Source organism: Oncorhynchus gorbuscha, linkage group LG26, assembly GCF_021184085.1.
Source record: "Oncorhynchus gorbuscha isolate QuinsamMale2020 ecotype Even-year linkage group LG26, OgorEven_v1.0, whole genome shotgun sequence".
In the NCBI taxonomy this organism is placed as follows: domain Eukaryota; kingdom Metazoa; phylum Chordata; class Actinopteri; order Salmoniformes; family Salmonidae; genus Oncorhynchus; species Oncorhynchus gorbuscha.
Genome location: NC_060198.1, coordinates 2,465,200 through 2,486,119, shown reverse-complemented (window position 1 = coordinate 2,486,119; position 20,920 = coordinate 2,465,200). Strand labels below are relative to the sequence as shown.

The window sequence follows — 20,920 nt, the reverse complement described above, 5'->3', positions numbered from 1 at the left end:
ACACACACACACCATTGTCCAAGTGAATCATAGAATTCCCTGTAATTACAACTAGACACACTCCCAAAAGCCTTGCTAGTTTAGTGAGCACAATGATACTCTTTCATGTGGACTGTGTTGCAAGGTGGGAGAGAGTGAGAGAGAGAGACCGAGAGAGAGAGACCGAGAGAGAGAGACCGAGAGAGAGAGACCGAGAGAGAGAGACCGAGAGAGAGAGAGAGAGAGAGAGAGAGAGAGACCGAGAGAGAGAGAAAGAGATATGTTAACTTGCTTTGGCAATGTTAACATTTGTTTTCCATGCCAATAAAGCCCTTAAATTGAATTGAGAGAGAGAGCGAGAGAGAGACCGAGAGAGAGAGCGAGAGAGCAAGTGCCAGCCAATCAATTCTATTGATGTGTGCGTCAGTAAAAATCGGTCCCCCATTCCAGCTGCAACACTGCCTGCAGGAAGGAACTGTCTGGCAGACCAATAGAAATACTGTACATCCCAGCTAGCACCCAACTCCCTATACAGTGCACTACTTTTGACCAGCGCTTTCCTCCCTGGGGGTTTGTACTGCCTAGCCTATGTCATGACGTTGCCCTCTTTGGGTACAGCGATCACTATCCCCCCTCTCTCTGTCTCCTACACTCAGGCTGCTGCGACCTCAGGTCGTAAATTCCTGGAGGAGATTGTCTCCTCATGGCCACAGTATAGAGAGAGAGTGAGTTTTCATAGAGAGAGCAAAGGAATTTCTTCCACCTCACAGAACTTGAGGTCCGAACAACATTTATGTTCTGGAGAAGGTATAAAAGATTGGTTGAAGATTCCAGCTACGAACTGGTCCATTTGGTACAATTTTGTGAAACTCATGGGAGACCATATGGTCACATTACCACAACACTGTGTATATAATAGCCTCAGTTATAAGGCTACATCTAATTGTTGTATAAGATGAATGAGGATGATACTGTTTGTGAAATTGTGTAATGCGATTCTGGTCTGTTTAATGAAGGAAACTCCAATTCCCTTTGGAGCTTAACTAAATCAGAGGACCGTCCATGAGCACAGTTATGGTCGGGCATCCTGGGACAGGCCCTTTTCTGCTCTTCCGAATGAAACCCCCACCCGGGTTTTCTATCACCAGACCATGTTTCTCTCAATTACGAGAGGACTAAGGTTGAGACCAGCTTACCTCGATAACGAGAGGGCCAAGGTTTGAGAGGAGACCATAAACCTGAGTATAAGGTTTGAGTGAGCCCGAATGAGTGAGCATTCATGTGCAAAGGATTAGCATTTCAATTGTTATAATGATCAACTTTGTAGTGTCTCATCTCAGTTGACCCCCACTTCCCTTTGTGTCCACCAAGCCGCGATACCGGTTTATCCCACTAGGGAAACGCCGTTATCATTTCCTTGCAACTATCTACTGTTTGTTTATGATTTTCTGTGAATTACTTAGTAAGTAAATAAATGATTTAAGACAATTGATGTATGGATGACTCATAGTGAAGACTGGGTTCGTGCAGATAACCAACAATTTACAACGTTTGGAATGAGACTAACGTGAGGTAAAGAAGAATTAATTAATCGGAAGACTAAGTGATCAGATATAAATATCTGAAAGTTATATTAGGAAAATTATAACTTTATAATCGGAATATTTTCCTTGGTGCTCCGACTTCCTAGTTAATTACAGTTACATGATTCATCAGTTTAATCGCGTAATAATAATTACAAAGTTATTTGACAAATAAGTCTTCAGTTTAATGATGCCAAAGACACGACACCTAACATCAATACATCAGTACAGCATCATCTTGAATGTGCAGCTGAAATCTCTGTCTCTCACTCTCTCCGTATCGCTCCTTTTCTCTTCTTCTCTCTGTCTCTCGGTCTCTCATTGAAAGATAATGTAAATGTCAGTACACAAGCTATCTAAACAATATTGCTCTATAACCTAAATCCCAAACCAAAAGATAGCTAGGCAAAGTTGAGATAACGTATATAAACCAAAACATAGCTAAAAAACGTTGCTTTATAACCTAAATCCCAAACCAAAAGATAGCTAAGCAAAGTTGAGATAACGTATATAAACCAAAACATAGCTAAAAAAACGTTGCTTTATAACCTAAATGCCAAAGTAAATGGGATAGTCTCTCAGAAAAGCTTCCAGTTTGAAACTCCAAAGGTTCCTCTGAGAGTACGCATGCTAATGTTCTTTAGAACAAGATGTTAAAAGTTATGAAGAGAACATCAACAGAAAGAAAGCATGGATGAAACACTTCCTCTCCTCTCACAGGGGTTTGGAGTCAGGGAGGCTCTATAAATTATCCAGTCATTTTAAGCCTGAGAAGAAGAAATAAAAGTCTGCTTCCTTCTCCCAACTGCTTCCTTCTCCCAAACCGCAGTAGCAGTAAATATACACAACCCAACAGCACACACACTGCTTCCTTCTCCCAAACCGCAGTAGCAGTAAATATACACAACCCAACAGCACACACACTGCTTCCTTCTCCCAAACCGCAGTAGCAGTAAATATACACAACCCAACAGCACACACACTGCTTCTCTATTTTCCGCATCACTAAATCACTCAGATTAATGAGCTTTGCTCCACCGATCAAGACGTGCATATCTGATTGGTTGAGATGGGTCACGTATAGACCTATAGTCTTGTTCCCATGCAGCCATGTGACTGGGAGGGAATGAGTCTGAAATGGCACCCTATTTAATGCACTACTTTTGACCAGAGCCCTATGGGATCCCTATGGTCCCTAGTCAAGAGTAGTGCACTATATAGGGAATAGGGTGCCACTTCAGACACAGCCCACGACTCCATAGGAACTAGTGTGACTGGGAGGAAATGACACCACGTAGGAAACCAGTGCACAGTTATTCTCTAAACTCTATGTCTATTGGCCCATTGTTATAGGACCAGGAGTTTGTCCTGACTACGTGATCTATCCAGGAGAGAAAAAATGTGACATGGTCAGGGAAAACTCTGGGTCCTACAGATCAGTTTACCTGGTGATGTGACATGGTCAGAGAGAACTATGGGCCCTGGACCAGTTTACCTGGTGATGTGACATGGTCAGGGAGAACTCTGGGTCCTCTAGACCAGTTTACCTGGTGATGTGACATGGTCAGAGAGAACTATGGGCCCTGGACCAGTTTACCTGGTGATGTGATATGGTCAGGGAGAACTCTGGGTCCTCTAGACCAGTTTGCCAGGTGATGTGACATGGTCAGGGAGAACTATGGGTCCTATAGACCAGTTTACCTGGTGATGTGACACGGTCAGGGAGAACTATGGGTCCTATAGACCAGTTTACCTGGTGATGTGACACGGTCAGGGAGAACTATGGGTCCTATAGACCAGTTTACCTGGTGATGTGACACGGTCAGGGAGAACTATGGGCCCTGGACCAGTTTACCTGGTGATGTGACACGGTCAGGGAGAACTCTGGGCCCTGGACCAGTTTACCTGGTGATGTGACACGGTCAGGGAGAACTATGGGCCCTGGACCAGTTTACCTGGTGATGTGACATGGTCAGGGAGAACTCTGGGCCCTGGACCAGTTTACCTAGTGATGTGACACGGTCAGGGAGAACTCTGGGTCCTATAGACCAGTTTACCTGGTGATGTGACATGGTCAGGGAGAACTCTGGGCCCTGGACCAGTTTACCTAGTGATGTGACACGGTCAGGGAGAACTCTGGGTCCTACAGACCAGTTTACCTGGTGAAATAGTCTAGTGCCTGCAGCACTACAGCCAGTCAGCTGTGCTCAGCAAGCTGGTTAGTTGCTTCTGGTCTAGATCAGTCTTTAAATATAGTCTCTCTCATGGGCTGTCTCGAGAAAACATGAGCTGACATCACTCTCCCCTGAAACACACTGGTAACACAAAAAACTAACCCCATGTTCAGAGAGAGAGCGAGAGAGAGGACAAGAAATAGAGAGAGAATGCAGGGAGAGAGAGAGAAAGAGGGTGAGAGAAAAAGAAGAGGGAGAGAAAGAGAGAGGGTGAGAGAAAGAGAGAGAAAGGAGAGAAAGAGAGAGAAAGGAGAGAAAGAGGGTGAGAGAAAAAGAAGAGGGAGAGGGTGAGAGAAAGAGAGAGAAAGAGAGAGGGTGAGAGAAAGAGACAGAAAGAGAGAGGGTGAGAGAAAGAGAGAAAGAGCTGGAAAGGCAGAGTGCTGGAGGGAGATGTTTATTGTTGTTGTGATAGAGTGGTGTTACACTAGTGTTGGAACCAGCTAACCCACATGAGACAGATGACAACAATATGCCCTCCGGGACGTCACCTGTCATTAGTTCATAGGTTTAGGCTGTGGCTCACACACAATCAAAACAAAAAAAACCACACCCACATACTCATGTAGGCAGGCACACACTCACAGGCAGGCACACACACACACACACACACACACACACACACACACACACACACACACACACACACACACACACACACACACACACACACACACACACACACACACACACACACACACACACACACACACACACACACACACACACACACACACACACACAACCCTTCAACATAGACATTTTCAGACAAAAGACACACACCAAACACTCAGGTGAAGTTTAAAGCAGAGAGACTCTGTGCTCGTCTCCTGATCTCTCGACAGCTGGTATAAAAGTGCGCCAAAGAACCCGCGTGGCATGTGTTGAATGTGGATCCCATTTAACGCTTTAAATAGAACACGTCTACGCCAGCACACACACTGCTGGAGTGTTGCTGTGGTCTCTGTCACAACGTCATCGTGTTAAAACCCCCAAGGGGTTTGACATGGCAGCCGCCGGCAGAAAAGCAGGGAAACTCTCATTCACAGACAGAATGTCCAATTCCCAACAACTGGTGAACAATATCAATTGTCCTCTTGATGTCAAAATGAGCTTCAGGCCAGATGCTCCTCTCTGTTTCTTCCCCCCCACCACACACACAGTCCTACTCCTCACTTACAGGACTCTGTAGTATCTGTGTGACTCTCCTATCTACCCCCCCCTCTCTTACTTACAGGACTGTAGTATCTGTGTGACTCTCCTATCTACCCCCCTCTCCTACTTACAGGACTCTGTAGTATCTGTGTGACTCTCCCATCTACCCCCCTCTCTCTTACTTACAGGACTCTGTAGTATCTGTGTGACTCTCCTATCTACCCCCCTCTCTCTTACTTACAGGACTCTGTAGTATCTGTGTGACTCTCCTATCTACCCCCCTCTCTCTTACTTACAGGACTCTGTAGTATCTGTGTGACTCTCCTATCTACCCCCCCCCCTCTCTCCTACTTACAGGACTCTGTAGTATCTGTGTGACTCTCCTATCTACCCCCCCCCTCTCCTACTTACAGGACTCTGTAGTATCTGTGTGACTCTCCTCTCTACCCCCCCCTCTCTCTTACTTACAGGACTCTGTAGTATCTGTGTGACTCTCCTCTCTACCCCCCCCCTCTCTCTTACTTACAGGACTCTGTAGTGTCTGTGTGACTCTCCTCTCTACCCCCCCCCCTCTCTTACTTACAGGACTCTGTAGTATCTGTGTGACTCTCCTCTCTACCCCCCCCTCTCTCTTACTTACAGGACTCTGTAGTATCTGTGTGACTCTCCTCTCTACCCCCCCCCCTCTCTCTTACTTACAGGACTCTGTAGTATCTGTGTGACTCTCCTCTCTACCCCCTCTCTCTTACTTACAGGACTCTGTAGTGTCTGTGTGACTCTCCTCTCTACCCCCCCTCTCTTACTTACAGGACTCTGTAGTATCTGTGTGACTCTCCTCTCTACCCCCCTCTCTCTTACTTACAGGACTCTGTAGTATCTGTGTGACTCTCCTCTCTACCCCCCCCTCTCTCTTACTTACAGGACTCTGTAGTATCTGTGTGACTCTCCTCTCTACCCCCCTCTCTCTTACTTACAGGACTCTGTAGTATCTGTGTGACTCTCTTCTTCTGTTCCATCATATTGAAGTCCTGTCTGAGGTCAGGTGACATGTTCCTCTCTCTCAGGTACTCTGGGTCGTTGGGGTCGATGCGGTCAAAGTATCTTTCCTTAGGACCACCGGGTCCTCCACCGCCGCTGGGCGTAGGAGGGGTGGTCACCATGGCGTGATGGCCTCCTGCGCTCATGCCTGCTTCCTACGCTCCTCTGATCGAGCTCAGCTTCTCACTGGAAGGAGAGAGAGAGAGAGAGAGAGAGAGAGAGAGAGAGAGAGAGAGAGAGAGAGAGAGAGAGAGAGAGAGGTTTAGAATAGAGATCTGACAGTTTGAGTTGCATCATTCAAGTTGCTTGAGAAAATGTCACTTGCAACGTGTAACTGCAACAGTAATTGTGTCCAAATTGCTTTGTGTGACAGCGGTTTTACACTGAACTAAACTAAAAGACGCAATGGAAATAGGACAGATATGTTGAAAAACAATGTAAATAGGACAGATATGTTGAAAAACAATGGAAATAGGACAGATATGATATGTTGAAAAACAAGTCCAGAACATGTAGTTCCCAACTTCCCATTTAGTGGTGGAAAGGTTTATCACCCCAAAGGGAACATTTATTCTGCAGAAGACTAATTTGCCAGACTGTGGGAAAACAATAGTTTTAAGTCCTGTTGCAAACTACCATTGAGCACAGATGCAGAGCCCCAAGTTATGAATGTACACAAACTAAGTCTATTCCTGTGGGCAACAACTGTTACAACTAAAAGGAATCCAAACTAGCATGAACCATTGACTTTAAAACAAATCCAAACTAGTGGCAAACAGACAAGTCAAAGAGGACTTTCACTGCAAAATAAGTGAAATCCTCTGAACAGCAACCAGTCACTTTAACCAAACTGCATGCTAAACAGACTGTGGGACATGAGTATGCAGAGCCCCAGGTCAAGTGTCAACACAAAGTCAATTCACTTGACCATGACTTTCTGTGAAGAAGAAGCTCATTCAAACAGAGAGATAAATGACATTACAGGATCTTCAAACAGAGAGATAAACAGACAGACGTACAGGATAACAGGTGACAGTGACATGTCCCACAGGGGACAGACGGACAGAGAGGAAACAACAGCAACGTGTCTGCCAAGCAGGAAGAGGATGCTCATCTTATCAGGTCGTCTGCTGTGGGAAACGTTGCTCTGTGATTGGTCAACGATCTGACGCCAGCATCAGGAGTCAGGACCCGCTCTGACTCTGGACAGATTTTTGTTTCCATCGTACGCAAGCACACACACACACACACACACACACACACACACACACACACACACACACACACACACACACACACACACACACACACACACACACACACACACACACACACACACACACACACACACACACACACACACACACACACACACACACACAGAACGTGCTCCAGAGCGGGAAAGAAAGACAAACAAAGTGAACGAGAGAGAGAAAGACTCATATTCTGTTAGCCCATCAGGGTCATGACTGGGTTAGTGAATACATTCCCCTGACTGTTGCCTCACCCTGTTCCAATTGGCATGACAACACACAACAGTTGGAAACAGCTATAGTACGTCATGTGTTATTGACTCTCCTGAACCACTTGTTGCCATGCCAACTGAAGGAGAGCACAACAACGTCTGCAAAAGGGCCATGGATTTAATGACGGTGTGAATTGGAAAGATCATCTAACGAGACAGAGAGTGTAAGAAACCATCTCCCAGGTTGCTTTGCGGCGTGGCTGTGGAGGTTAAAGGCTTCCGAATGCTTCGGTTCAGCGGGAGCCTAGGAGAGTGTGCTCACATACTCTCTTTAAAGACCTACGCTTGAAAAAGCAAAAATCGGCAATAGTACCGTCCACCTTGAAATGCCGTAGCCAGTATACACTTCCTCAAAATAGTCTGAATTCATCTAAGATAACTCAAGAACTGTCATTCATTTTGACGGTTCTGCCGAGGAGATCTTAGTTACCCAATTCTACATGTGACTAAAATGTTCGGTGCACTATTACTCTTCGGCCTGCCTCCAGAAAAATAGTTGTGTGTACAAACAGCCGGAAAAAAACAACTGTTGCCAAGGACCAAAACGTCACAAAATGTAGTCAGAATATATACATGAACCGGTCCAGATGGGAAGCATGCGGATCGCCTTTAGGTTAAGCCTTGTATTGGAGATGGGAGGGGCAGTATTGGAGATGGGAGGGGCAGTATTGGAGATGGGAGGGGCAGTATTGGAGATGGGAGGGGGTATTAGAGATGGGAGGGGCAGTATTGGAGATGGGAGGGGCAGTATTGGAGATGGGAGGGGCAGTATTGGAGATGGGAGGGGCAGTATTGGAGATGGGAGGGGCAGTATTGGAGATGGGAGGGGCAGTATTGGAGATGGGATGGGAGGGGCAGTATTGGAGATGGGAGGGGCAGTATTAGAGATGGGAGGGGCAGTATTAGAGATGGGAGGGGTAGAGAGCAGGCTGGCCTCAACCAGATGGCTTGAGGTTTCCACCCAACAGAGAGCGACCACTACAGCTGGAACTGTTTTCACACACAGACACAGACAGACAGAGACAGAGAATGTAAACATATGTTTCCCATGACAATAAAAAACATTGAATTGAATTGAGCGAGAAAGCGAGAGACATCTACAGCTGGGATTGTTTACCAATCACTCCAGTCACATGACCGCAGGCCACTTAAAAGGGTTACCCTAGCAGCAGAGAAAGATCTACTGTACCTGCAGTCTCACTCTCTCTCCCTTTCTTTATTTTCTCCCTGTCTCTTTCCCTTCCTTTCTCTTTTTGCCCAAGTCCTCTAGAATGATTTGAACCAGGGGGAGTTAGGGATGGAGGAATAGAGGGCTGGAGGGAGAGAGGGATTATAGGGATGGAGGGATCTAGAAGGTAGATTCTTTTCTTTGCTGCTCTCTTTATTAAGCTGCTCTTTCCGGGTCTAATGGAACTTAACAAGATGTTGCAGATTAAGAGCCACAACGTACAGCTCTGGGCTACTCTGATCTGGACCAGGACCCAGTGTGTTGAACAACACACAGCCCTGGGCTAGGGATAGAGTCTGGAGGGAGACCCAGTGTGTTGAACAACACACAGCCCTGGGCTGCTCTTTCGGGTCTGGACCTTACCCAGATGTGTTGAACAACACACAGCTCTGGGCTACTCTGTAGTCTGGACCCGACCCAGTGTGTTGAACAACACACAGCTCTGGGCTACTCTGTAGTCTGGATCTGACCCAGTGTGTTGAACAACGCACAGCTCTGGGCTACTCTGTAGTCTGGACCCGACCCAGTGTGTTGAACAACGCACAGCTCTGGGCTACTCTGTAGTCTGGACCCGACCCAGTGTGTGTTTCAATGGGACTGCATAGACTGGTGGTGTCAAGACGTGGCCCTCTTTGGGTATAGCAAGTGCCTTCCCCCTCTCTCACTCTTACACCCAGGTTCTGTTATCTCAGGTCATAAATTCCTGAAGGAGACTTTCTCCCTCATGCAGTATAGAGAGAGAATGCTTCACAGTAGAACAAAGTAACTTCTACATCACAGAACTTGAGAACTGAACAATACCCATGTTTTGGAGAAAGTGTAAATGGCCGGTGGAGAGGCCAGCTACGACCGGTCCATTTTGTGTAATGTTTGTGACCTCATGAGAGACAATACAGCCACATTCCCATAACTCTGTTTATACAAGAGTCTCCGTTATGAATTTCGCATCTAATTATTGTATAAAATGAATGAGTAAAGATGAAACTATTTGTGAAATTATGTAATGTGATTTTAAACGGTTTAATGAAAGAGAATCCAATTATCTTTAACCTGTTGAGTGTAGGGGGCAGTATTTTGATGTTTGGATGAAAAACGTACCCAAATGAAACGGCCTATTTCTCAGGCCCAGAATATGCACATAATTGTCAGACTAGGATAGAAAACACTCTAAAGTTTCCAAAACTGTCAAAATATTATCTGAGTATAAAAGAACTGATATTGCAGGTGGAAACCTGAGGAAAATCCAACCCGGAAGTGCTGTTTTTCCTGAAAGCTCTCTGTTCCATTGCCTGCCTTCGCTCCAACCAGATTCCTTTTCCTACAGCTTCCCCATGGTGTGAACAGTCTTTAGACATAGTTTCAGGCTTTTATTTTGAAAAATGAGCAAGAAAGATCACATCGTGTCATTGTATGGCTGGGTGCCAGCAGCGTTTTACATTTTCTCTCTCTCTCCTATCGAAGAAGCAACATTCCAGTTGAAATATTATCGATTATATATTGTAAAAACAACCTGGGGATTGATTATAAAAAACGTTTGACATGTTTCTACGAACATTACGGATACTATTTGGAATTTTCATCTGCCTGGTCGTGACCGCTCGAGCCTGTGGATTTCTGAACATAAGGCGCCAACCAAATGGAGGTATTTTGGATATAAAAATAATCTTTATGGAACAAAAGGAACATTTGTGTAACTGGGAGTCTCGTGAGTGCAAACATCCGAAGATCATCAAAGGTAAGCGATTCATTTTATTGCTTTTCTGACTTTCGTGACCAATCTACTTGGCTGCTAGCTGTTTGTAATGTTTTGTCTACTGAGAGAGATGTCCTTACATAAACGTTTGGTATGCTTTCGCCGAAAAGCTTTTTTGAAATCTGACACGGCAGGTGAATTAACAACAAGCTAAGCTGTGTTTTGCTATATTGCACTTGTGATTTCATGAAAATTAAATATTTTTAGTATCCATTGTAACCAAAGACTTCGTGGAAGAGAGAGACGGGCGCATGAACTTTCCAACAGAAAGACGGACAATTCCAACATAGATCACGACGACACACTGAGTGTAAATATATATTGAGTGCAATTATTCCCGAATGAGTGAGCGTTCATGTGCAAAGGATTAGCATTTCAATTATTAGAATTATCAGCTGTGTAGTGACTCTAGTCTTTCCCGGCCTTCTCAGTCCACACCCACTTCCCTTATCATTTCCTTATAACCATATATATTGTTGTTTGTTTATGCATTTCTGTGATTATTTAGTTAGTTAGTAAATAAATTATTAAGACAATTGATGGATGGATGATTCATAGCAAAGACTGGGTGCGTACAGATAACCAACAACTTTCGACGTTTGGAATGAGACTAACATCAGGTAAAGAATGATTCATTAATTAGAAGAATAATTGGTCAGATATTAAAATATCTGAAAAATTATTTTAGGAAAATAATAATTTTTTAATCTGAAGATTTTCCTTGGTGCCCCGACTTCCTGGTTGTCACGACTCCAACCGAAGGTGGCTCCTCTTCCTGTTCGGGTGGCGCTCGGCGGTCGTCGTCACCGGTCTACTAGCTGCCACCGATCCATTTTCCCTTTTCTGTTGGTTTTGTCTTATTGGTTACCCCGTTTGTTGTTTAGGTTTTTAGTTGGGCGATTTAAGCAGGTATGACCCGCCTGCTCTTAGTGCGGGCTTATTTTCTTCACTGTGTTTATGTGTAGTAGTGTGTTTAGTTTTGGGGTTTTCTTCAGACTTGTTAGGTCCTGGTATTGGGTGAACGTGTATGTGCGCCCAGTGTTTTGGCGTTTACGATTTTCCCTGTGCCATTAAAAGCACTATTCCGTACCTTCAGCCTCCGGCCCCTGACTCCGCCCCCACTACGCCTAAGTGCGTCACACTGGTTGATTATATTTACATGAGTAAGTTAGTTTAATCATGTAATAATAACTACAGAGAATTGATTTGATAAAATAAGACTTCACTTTAATAATGCCAAAGACACGACAGTGGTTACTTCAGCCCCCTGCAAGTTCCTCTCTCTGTTGCTATAATAGTTTTAACTTACAGTAGGGGACCTTGTATGGACACAAAGCAAGATGAATGATCGCTTTATGACTTTATTATAAGACACTATTAATACATTTCCCTCAAAGAGCTAAGGTACATAGTACCAGTCTGTCTGTAGGTACATTACATGTTTGAGCCAAACTCCAGTAGGTATATCATGTGTGTACATAGTACCAGTCTGTCTGTAGGTACATTACATGTTTGAGCCAAACTCCAGTAGGTATATCATGTGTGTACATAGTACCAGTCTGTCTGTAGGTACATTACATGTTTGAGCCAAACTCTAGTAGGTATATCATGTGTGTACATAGTACCAGTCTGTCTGTAGGTACATTACATGTTTGAGCCAAACTCCAGTAGGTATATCATGTGTGTACATAGTACCAGTCTGTCTGTAGGTACATTACATGTTTGAGCCAAACTCCAGTAGGTATATCATGTGTGTACATAGTACCAGTCTGTCTGTGTACATTACATGTTTGAGCCAAACTCCAGTAGGTATATCATGTGTGTACATAGTACCAGTCTGTAGGTACATTACATGTTTGAGCCAAACTCCAGTAGGTATATCATGTGTGTACATAGTACCAGTCTGTCTGTAGGTACATTACATGTTTGAGCCAAACTCCAGTAGGTATATCATGTGTGTACATAGTACCAGTCTGTCTGTCTGTACATTACATGTTTGAGCCAAACTCTAGTAGGTATATCATGTGTGTACATAGTACCAGTCTGTCTGTCTGTACATTACATGTTTGAGCCAAACTCTAGTAGGTATATCATGTGTGTACATAGTACCAGTCTGTCTGTAGGTACATTACATGTTTGAGCCAAACTCCAGTAGGTATATCATGTGTGTACATAGTACCAGTCTGTCTGTCTGTACATTACATGTTTGAGCCAAACTCCAGTAGGTATATCATGTGTGTACATAGTACCAGTCTGTCTGTAGGTACATTACATGTTTGAGCCAAACTCCAGTAGGTATATCATGTGTGTACATAGTACCAGTCTGTAGGTACATTACATGTTTGAGCCAAACTCCAGTAGGTATATCATGTGTGTACATAGTACCAGTCTGTCTGTACATTACATGTTTGAGCCAAACTCTAGTAGGTATATCATGTGTGTACATAGTACCAGTCTGTCTGTCTGTACATTACATGTTTGAGCCAAACTCTAGTAGGTATATCATGTGTGTACATAGTACCAGTCTGTCTGTACATTACATGTTTGAGCCAAACTCCAGTAGGTATATCATGTGTGTACATAGTACCAGTCTGTCTGTCTGTACATTACATGTTTGAGCCAAACTCCAGTAGGAATATCATGTGTGTACATAGTATTTTTTATATACTAACTGACTGGTACTATTACAAGTGAAAGACTACATAGATTCAAAGCCAATGTAGTGACAGGTTGTTTGATAGTCTGACCAAATAGGCCATCGCCATGACACTGGAGACAAGTGCATGCTGGACATTCCGATGCCATGCCCAGCTGACACTTGTGACCCTGAGAGGGGAATGGCTTAGGGGGATGACATGAGTTAACGAGTTTACAACGTTGTCATGACAACAAGAGAGCCAAATAAGGCCAATAGTGCATCCTACAGCAGGGTTTCCCACGCTGCAATTTAAATAGACAATATGAGACTTAATATCCTGTCTAATATAATATGGGCTGTAATGTAGGACTACAGTATGAGACTTAATATCCTGTCTAATATGGACTGTAATGTACATAGTACCAGTCTGTCTGTCTGTACATTACATGTAGGACTACAGTATATGAGACCTACTATCCTGTCTAATATAATATGGACTGTAATATCAGGTACTACAGTATATGAGACTTACTATCCTGTCTAATATGGACTGTAATGTAGGACTACAATAGAGACTTTTATGTTAACCTGTATGACATTTAGGAAGGTCAACATCAGTAGTATATTCTTGATATCAAGCCACTGGCTCCACTTAGGCTTGGCTGGAGCTGACATGACTCTCTTTATCAGCTGAATCATCACACATTGGAACACTTATGTTTCTTCTATGGCAGAACTCCAAACCAACCCTTCCCTCCCTCCCTCCCTCCCTCCCTCCCTCCCTCCCTCCCTCCCTCCCTCCCTCCCTCCCTCCCTCCCTCCCTCCCTCCCTTCCCTCCCTCCCTCCCTCCCTCCCTCAACTCTGTAATTTATATGGACATTAATAAAATCCCAGCTAGAAGAATCTGTTCAAGTCAAAGCAGCTGGACAACTCTCCCTGAAGGTTACATAACATCATATTCACATACACCCCGTGTCTATGTGTGTGTGTGTGTGTGTGTGTGTGTGTGTGTGTGTGTGTGTGTGTGTGTGTGTGTGTGTGTGTGTGTGTGTGTGTGTGTGTGTGTGTGTGTGTGTGTGTGTGTGGTATCATTGTGTCTGTATGTGATTGTGTGTGTGTATTAAATGAACCCTTTCCCAAAGCCATGCCCTGGTTTATTGAATGAAACTGCAGAGGGCAGACAGGCTACTATACAGACAACTATAAAGACACAGGCCTTAGGACTACAGCTACCCTGCTGACTACAGCTACCCTGTTGACTATAGCTACCCTGCTGACTACAACTACCCTACTGACTACAACTACCCTGCTGACTACAACTACCCTGCTGACGACAACTACCCTGCTGACTACAACTACCCTGCTGACTACAACTACCCTGCTGACTACAGCTACCCTGCTGACTACAGCTACCCTGCTGACTATAGCTACCCTGCTGACTATAGCTACCCTGCTGACTACAGCTACCCTGCTGACTACAACTACCCTGCTGACTACAGCTACCCTGCTGACTACAGCTACCCTGCTGACTATAGCTACCCTGCTGACTACAGCTACCATGCTGACTATAGCTACCCTGCTGACTACAACTACCCTGCTGACTACAACTACCCTGCTGACTACAGCTACCCTGCTGACAGTTATACAGCCAACTATAAAGACACAGGCCTTAGGACTACAGCTACCCTGCTGACAGTTATACAGTCAATATGTCATTCTATGGGGAATAGGGATACGAGAGAGAGAGAGACGGAGAGAGAAAGAGAGATAATCTATGCAGAGTAGGGTTACAAGAGAGAGAGAGAAAGAGAGATTCTATGGGGAGTAGGGATACGAGAGAGAGAGAAAGAGAGATTCTATGGGGAGTAGGGATACAAGAGAGAGAGAGAAAGAGAGATTCTATGGGGAGTAGGGATACAAGAGAGAGAGAGAAAGAGAGATTCTATGGGGAGTAGGGATACAAGAGAGAGAGAGAAAGAGAGATTCTATGGGGAGTAGGGATACAAGAGAGAGAGAGAAAGAGAGATTCTATGGAGAGTAGGGATACGAGAGAGAGAGACGGAGAGAGAAAGAGAGATAATCTATGCAGAGTAGGGTTACAAGAGAGAGAGAGAAAGAGAGATTCTATGGGGAGTAGGGATACGAGAGAGAGAGAAAGAGAGATTCTATGGGGAGTAGGGATACGAGAGAGACGGAGAGAGAAGAGAGAATCTATGCAGAGTAGGGATACAAGAGAGAGAGAGAAAGAGAGATTCTATGGGGAGTAGGGATACAAGAGAGAGAGGGAGAGAGAAAGAGAGAGAATCTATGGGGAGTAGGGATACAAGAGGGAGAGAGAAAGAGAGATTCTATGGGGAGTAGGGATACAAGAGAGAGAGGGAGAGAGAAAGAGAGATTCTATGGGGAGTAGGGATACGAGAGAGAGAGACGGAGAGAGAAAGAGAGAGAATCTATGCAGAGTAGGGATACAAGAGAGAGAGAAAGAGAGATTCTATGGGGAGTAGGGATACGAGAGAGAGACAGAGAGAAAGAGAGATTCTATGCGGAGTAGGGATACGAGAGAGAGAGGGAGAGAGAAAGAGAGATTCTATGCAGAGTTGGGATACGAGAGAGAGAGGAAGAGAGAGAGATTCTATGGGGAGTATGGATGCGAGAGAGAGAGAGAGAGAGAGAGAGAGAGAGGAAGAGAGAAAGAGAGATTCTATGGGGAGTAGGGATACGAGAGAGAGAGAGGACGAGAGAAAGAGAGAATCTATGCAGAGTAGGGATACAAGAGAGAGAGAGGAAGAGAGAAAGAGATTCTATGGGGAGTAGGGATACGAGAGAGAGAGAGGACGAGAGAAAGAGAGAATCTATGCAGAGTAGGGATACAAGAGAGAGAGGGAGAGAGAAAGAGAGATTCTATGGGGAGTAGGGATACGAGAGAGAGAGACCAGACCAGAATAAAGACACAGGCCTTAGGACTACAGCTACCCTGCTGACAGTTATACAGTCAATATGTCATTCTATGGGGAATAGGGATACGAGAGAGAGAGAGACGGAGAGAGAAAGAGAGAGAATCTATGCAGAGTAGGGTTACAAGAGAGAGAGAGAAAGAGAGATTCTATGGGGAGTAGGGATACGAGAGAGAGAGAAAGGGAGATTCTATGGGGAGTAGGGATACGAGAGAGAGACGGAGAGAGAAGAGAGAATCTATGCAGAGTAGGGATACAAGAGAGAGAGAGAAAGAGAGATTCTATGGGGAGTAGGGATACAAGAGAGAGAGAGGAAGAGAGAAAGAGAGAGAATCTATGGGGAGTAGGGATACAAGAGAGAGAGGGAGAGAGAAAGAGAGATTCTATGGGGAGTAGGGATACAAGAGAGAGAGGGAGAGAGAAAGAGAGATTCTATGGGGAGTAGGGATACGAGAGAGAGAGGGAGAGAGAAAGAGAGAGAATCTATGCAGAGTAGGGATACGAGAGAGAGAGACGGAGAGAGAAAGAGAGAGAATCTATGCAGAGTAGGGATACAAGAGAGAGAGAAAGAGAGATTCTATGGGGAGTAGGGATACGAGAGAGAGACAGAGAGAAAGAGAGATTCTATGCGGAGTAGGGATACGAGAGAGAGAGGGAGAGAGAAAGAGAGATTCTATGCAGAGTTGGGATACGAGAGAGAGAGGAGAGAGAGAGAGATTCTATGGGGAGTAGGGATGAGAGGGAGAGAGAGAGAGATTCTATGGGAGAGAGAGAGAGAGAGAGAGAGAGAGAGAGGAAGAGAGAAAGAGAGATTCTATGGGGAGTAGGGATACGAGAGAGAGAGGACGAGAGAAAGAGAGAATTCTATGGGGAGTAGGGATACAAGAGAGAGAGAGGAAGAGAGAAAGAGATTCTATGGGGAGTAGGGATACGAGAGAGAGAGAGGACGAGAGAAAGAGAGAATCTATGCAGAGTAGGGATACAAGAGAGAGAGGGAGAGAGAAAGAGAGATTCTATGGGGAGTAGGGATACGAGAGAGAGAGAGGACGAGAGAAAGAGAGAATCTATGCAGAGTAGGGATACAAGAGAGAGAGGGAGAGAGAAAGAGAGATTCTATGGGGAGTAGGGATACGAGAGAGAGAGAGACCAGACCAGAATAAAGACACAGGCCTTATACTGTAGGAAAGCAGCAGTGAATTGATAGATGAAAACAGAAGAGAGGTAGAGACGGAGAAGAGAGACAGTATGAGATCCTGAGAGTGAGAGAGTAAGAGGGAGGGTGGGAGAGAAAGGCATAGAAAGAGAGAGAAAGAGAGAGCATGGTGAATGTGAGAACGACAGAGGACCTGCTGGATGAGTGCAATCCTCTGGGGTCAATCCCGAACAGCTGTGGAGTTGCCAAAATAAAGTTGCACAGCCCCTCACCCCCTTTACCCCCCCCCAGTGTTGACAACACCAGACTCCCCCTCTGCTACGAACACAAGTCTCCCAGTATGAATGGAATAACCGCACAACCACAGAAGAACTAGCTAAGCACACACACCTCTTTCACGAGGTATCCCAACCTGTATTGAATATCTACACAACCACAATAGAAGCAGCAGACAGGCTCACACACACAGACACACACTTCGGTCAGTGCTTACAACACAAGGCTCCCCGTAAAACCACAACACAGCCACAGACCCAGATAAACACAGGACAGCAGTATCTCTGCTCAGTACCCAGTCACAAGATGCCCAGTTCCCAGAGCGCTCCCTCCTGCGTCCTCAATGTTCCCTTTGTCCCCTTCCCAACGTTCCCGTCACTCGGGTCACCCGGCGGGAGTTTCACACAGCATGCCATTTAGTTTCAGGAACCAGAGTTAAGGAGTGAGAGGTCAAAGGTGAGTTCACACGAATTAGAATAAAATAAATGTAAAAACACTGACACGATTGGACTGTCAATGAGGCACCACCTAAAGCAGTTTATTTCAGTCTTGTGTCTCTGTTGACAGACGACAAAGCTTTGTCAGATCAAATTGATCAACAAAATAAATAAATAAATGAATAAATATAAACTACTCAGGGGAAGCATACCATGCTGACCGCAAAAGACCGTTTTGACTCAAGAGACTGCTTAAGGAGCACCAGACTGTGACTGTTATCCGGTTGGTCTCGACTGGTTGCCTGAAGCAAAGTAACAGCAATCTCTGACCTATCGACCTTTCAACCTTTGGCCTACTGCTCCGCAGCCGGCCACACACCCCTTCCACGGCTTCAGACATAATGTGTCACTATGTGGAGCAGAGTGTGGTCTGAGGAAAGGTCAACGCTTTGACCGAAACTAAAGCTTATCCAGGAAGCCTGAATAAATCACACATGTGCATAGTGGTATTCTCTCTTCATTACTCCAGTTACCTCACCTCATGTCAGGATGACATTTAGCCTTGAACCAACTCCAGCAGGGAGGACAGATTAGAATGCTTTCCATACAGTCCTACACACCTCACCCCTCCTCTCTTCTGTTGACAGCTATCCTGCTAGTGCCCCCACCCCCACACACACTCAATTCAATGCAAAGGGCTTTATTGGCTTGGGAAACATATGTTAACATTGCCAAAGCAAGTGAAACAGATAAACAAAAGTGAAATAAATATAAACAAAGTAAACATTACAAAGGAATAGAGACATTTCAAATGTTATATTATGTCTATATACAGTTTCCCTCTCTTTCTCTCTCACACCTCATCCCCTCTCTACTATTTGTTATCATGCCTGCTGGATTCTACGGCCTCTCTTTCTCTCTCACACCTCATCCCCTCTCTACTATTTGTCATCATGCCTGCTGGATTCTACGGCCTCTCTTTCTCTCTCACACCTCATCCCCTCTCTACTATTTGTTATCATGCCTGCTGGATTCTGGCCTCTCTTTCTCTCTCACACCTCATCCCCTCTCTACTATTTGTTATCATGCCTGCTGGATTCTCTCTTTCTCTCTCACACCTCATCCCCTCTCTACTATTTGTTATCATGCCTGTTGGATTCTACGGCCTCTCTTTCTCTCTCACACCTCATCCCCTCTCTACTATTTGTTATCTTGCCTGCTGGATTCTACGGCCTCTCTTTCTCTCTCACACCTCATCCCCTCTACTATTTGTTATCATGCCTGCTGGATTCTACGGCCTCTCTTTCTCTCTCACACCTCATCCCCTCTCTACTATTTGTTATCATGCCTGCTGGATTCTACGGCATCTCTTTCTCTCTCACACCTCATCCCCTCTCTACTATTTGTTATCATGCCTGCTGGATTCTACGGCCTCTCTTTCTCTCTCACCCCTATTAATAGGGTGAGGCTTTTGGGTCGCGTTGCCGACCGTACGGGAACAATACCAGGAAACAATCCCACACAATAATTATAGATGGCTATCTACTGTGCTGCGTGGCCGTACACATTGTAGGTGGGCGGGGTGTGTGTGCGCTTTCAAAATAAACAGAGTGAGGACACAAAACCCCACTGAATAATCTACGAGTGAAAGCATGGTGTTGTAACCACGTAATGTACATCATCTATGACGTGGCTGCTGTGAAGTTAAGTTACGTAGGCCTGGCCAGGTTGGATTGTGGCTGTAACCGAGCCATGCAAGCCAATCAGAAACGTCCGTTCCACCCTTACTGGACAGTTAAGCGTTTCAACTTGAACTTTGACTCATGTAGTTGAAGTAGGGATAGTGACAGTCAACTCATGTAGTTGAAGTAGGGATAGTGACAGTCAACTCATGTAGTTGAAGTAGGGATAGTGACAGTCAACTCATGTAGTTGAAGTAGGGATAGTGACAGTCAACTCATGAAGTTGAAGTAGGGATAGTGACAGTCAACTCATGTAGTTGAAGTAGGGATAGTGACAGTCAACTCATGTAGTTGAAGTAGGGATAGTGACAGTCAACTCATGTAGTTGAAGTAGGGATAGTGACAGTCAACTCATGTAGTTGAAGTAGGGATAGTGACAGTCAACTCATGTAGTTGAAGTAGGGATAGTGACAGTCAACTCATGTAGTTGAAGTAGGGATAGTGACAGTCAACTCATGTAGTTGAAGTAGGGATAGTGACAGTCAACTCATGTAGTTGAAGTAGGGATAGTGACAGTCAACTCATGTAGTTGAAGTAGGGATAGTGACAGTCAACGACATACACAAAGAAACAGGCTTCAGCTAACTGACCTCGTAGTTTAGTGCTCAAATAGGTTTCACATTCAATTCAGTAGGAATAGTCAAGTCTGTAGTACACACACAAAGAAACACGCTTAGCTTAACTGACCTTATTGTGTCCCCTTGTACTCAGTCAGTGAATCTGACAGAACCTGGAATAGAAACGCCAGTCAAAACGCATGTCTACTTCCTCGCCTCGTTTAGAAATCCCAGAGTAGATCCACCGGGATATAAAAAGAGGGAGAGCGAGAAGGAGAGAAAAAAAACAGTCCGTTCACTGCTTCTTCGTCTCCCTTCTCCAGTTGATCCTATATGTTGGTCCTGGACCAAACCAAAAAATAACTGCCTGAAGACAACAGAGTTGCTGCTAGTCCCAGATTCGACTGCCACACACACTCCACTCTCTCGCTGCTTTGGCTGGCTGTGACCGCAGCGGAGGAGAAAGACATTTCAACAGCTGTGGGTGTGTGGGTGTGTTTGCGTGAAAAGGAGCTAAAGGAACCACGTGATAGGCTTAATCCTCTGCCCACTGAGGGAACACACACTGCAGTCTGACCAATCAGGGGCCGGCTGTCATACACTGGTGTTCTCTCTCTCCTGCTCTCATTTTAACTCTTCTCTTTCCCTCTCTCCTGCTCTCATTTTAACT

At 45.0% G+C, this 20,920-nt stretch overlaps 1 protein-coding gene across 1 annotated transcript in view; it reads right to left on the bottom strand.

Moving 5' to 3' along the window:
• LOC124015626 (gamma-adducin-like) overlaps positions 1 to 20,920 on the bottom strand; it is a 167,352-nt gene that overhangs the window by 39,927 nt on the left and 106,505 nt on the right. Inside the window, exon 3 of the mRNA XM_046330987.1 lies at positions 5,923 to 6,172. Within this exon, the coding sequence (XP_046186943.1) occupies positions 5,923 to 6,132 (210 nt within the window). The 5' untranslated portion in view covers positions 6,133 to 6,172. The remainder of the gene's footprint in view (positions 1 to 5,922; positions 6,173 to 20,920) is intronic.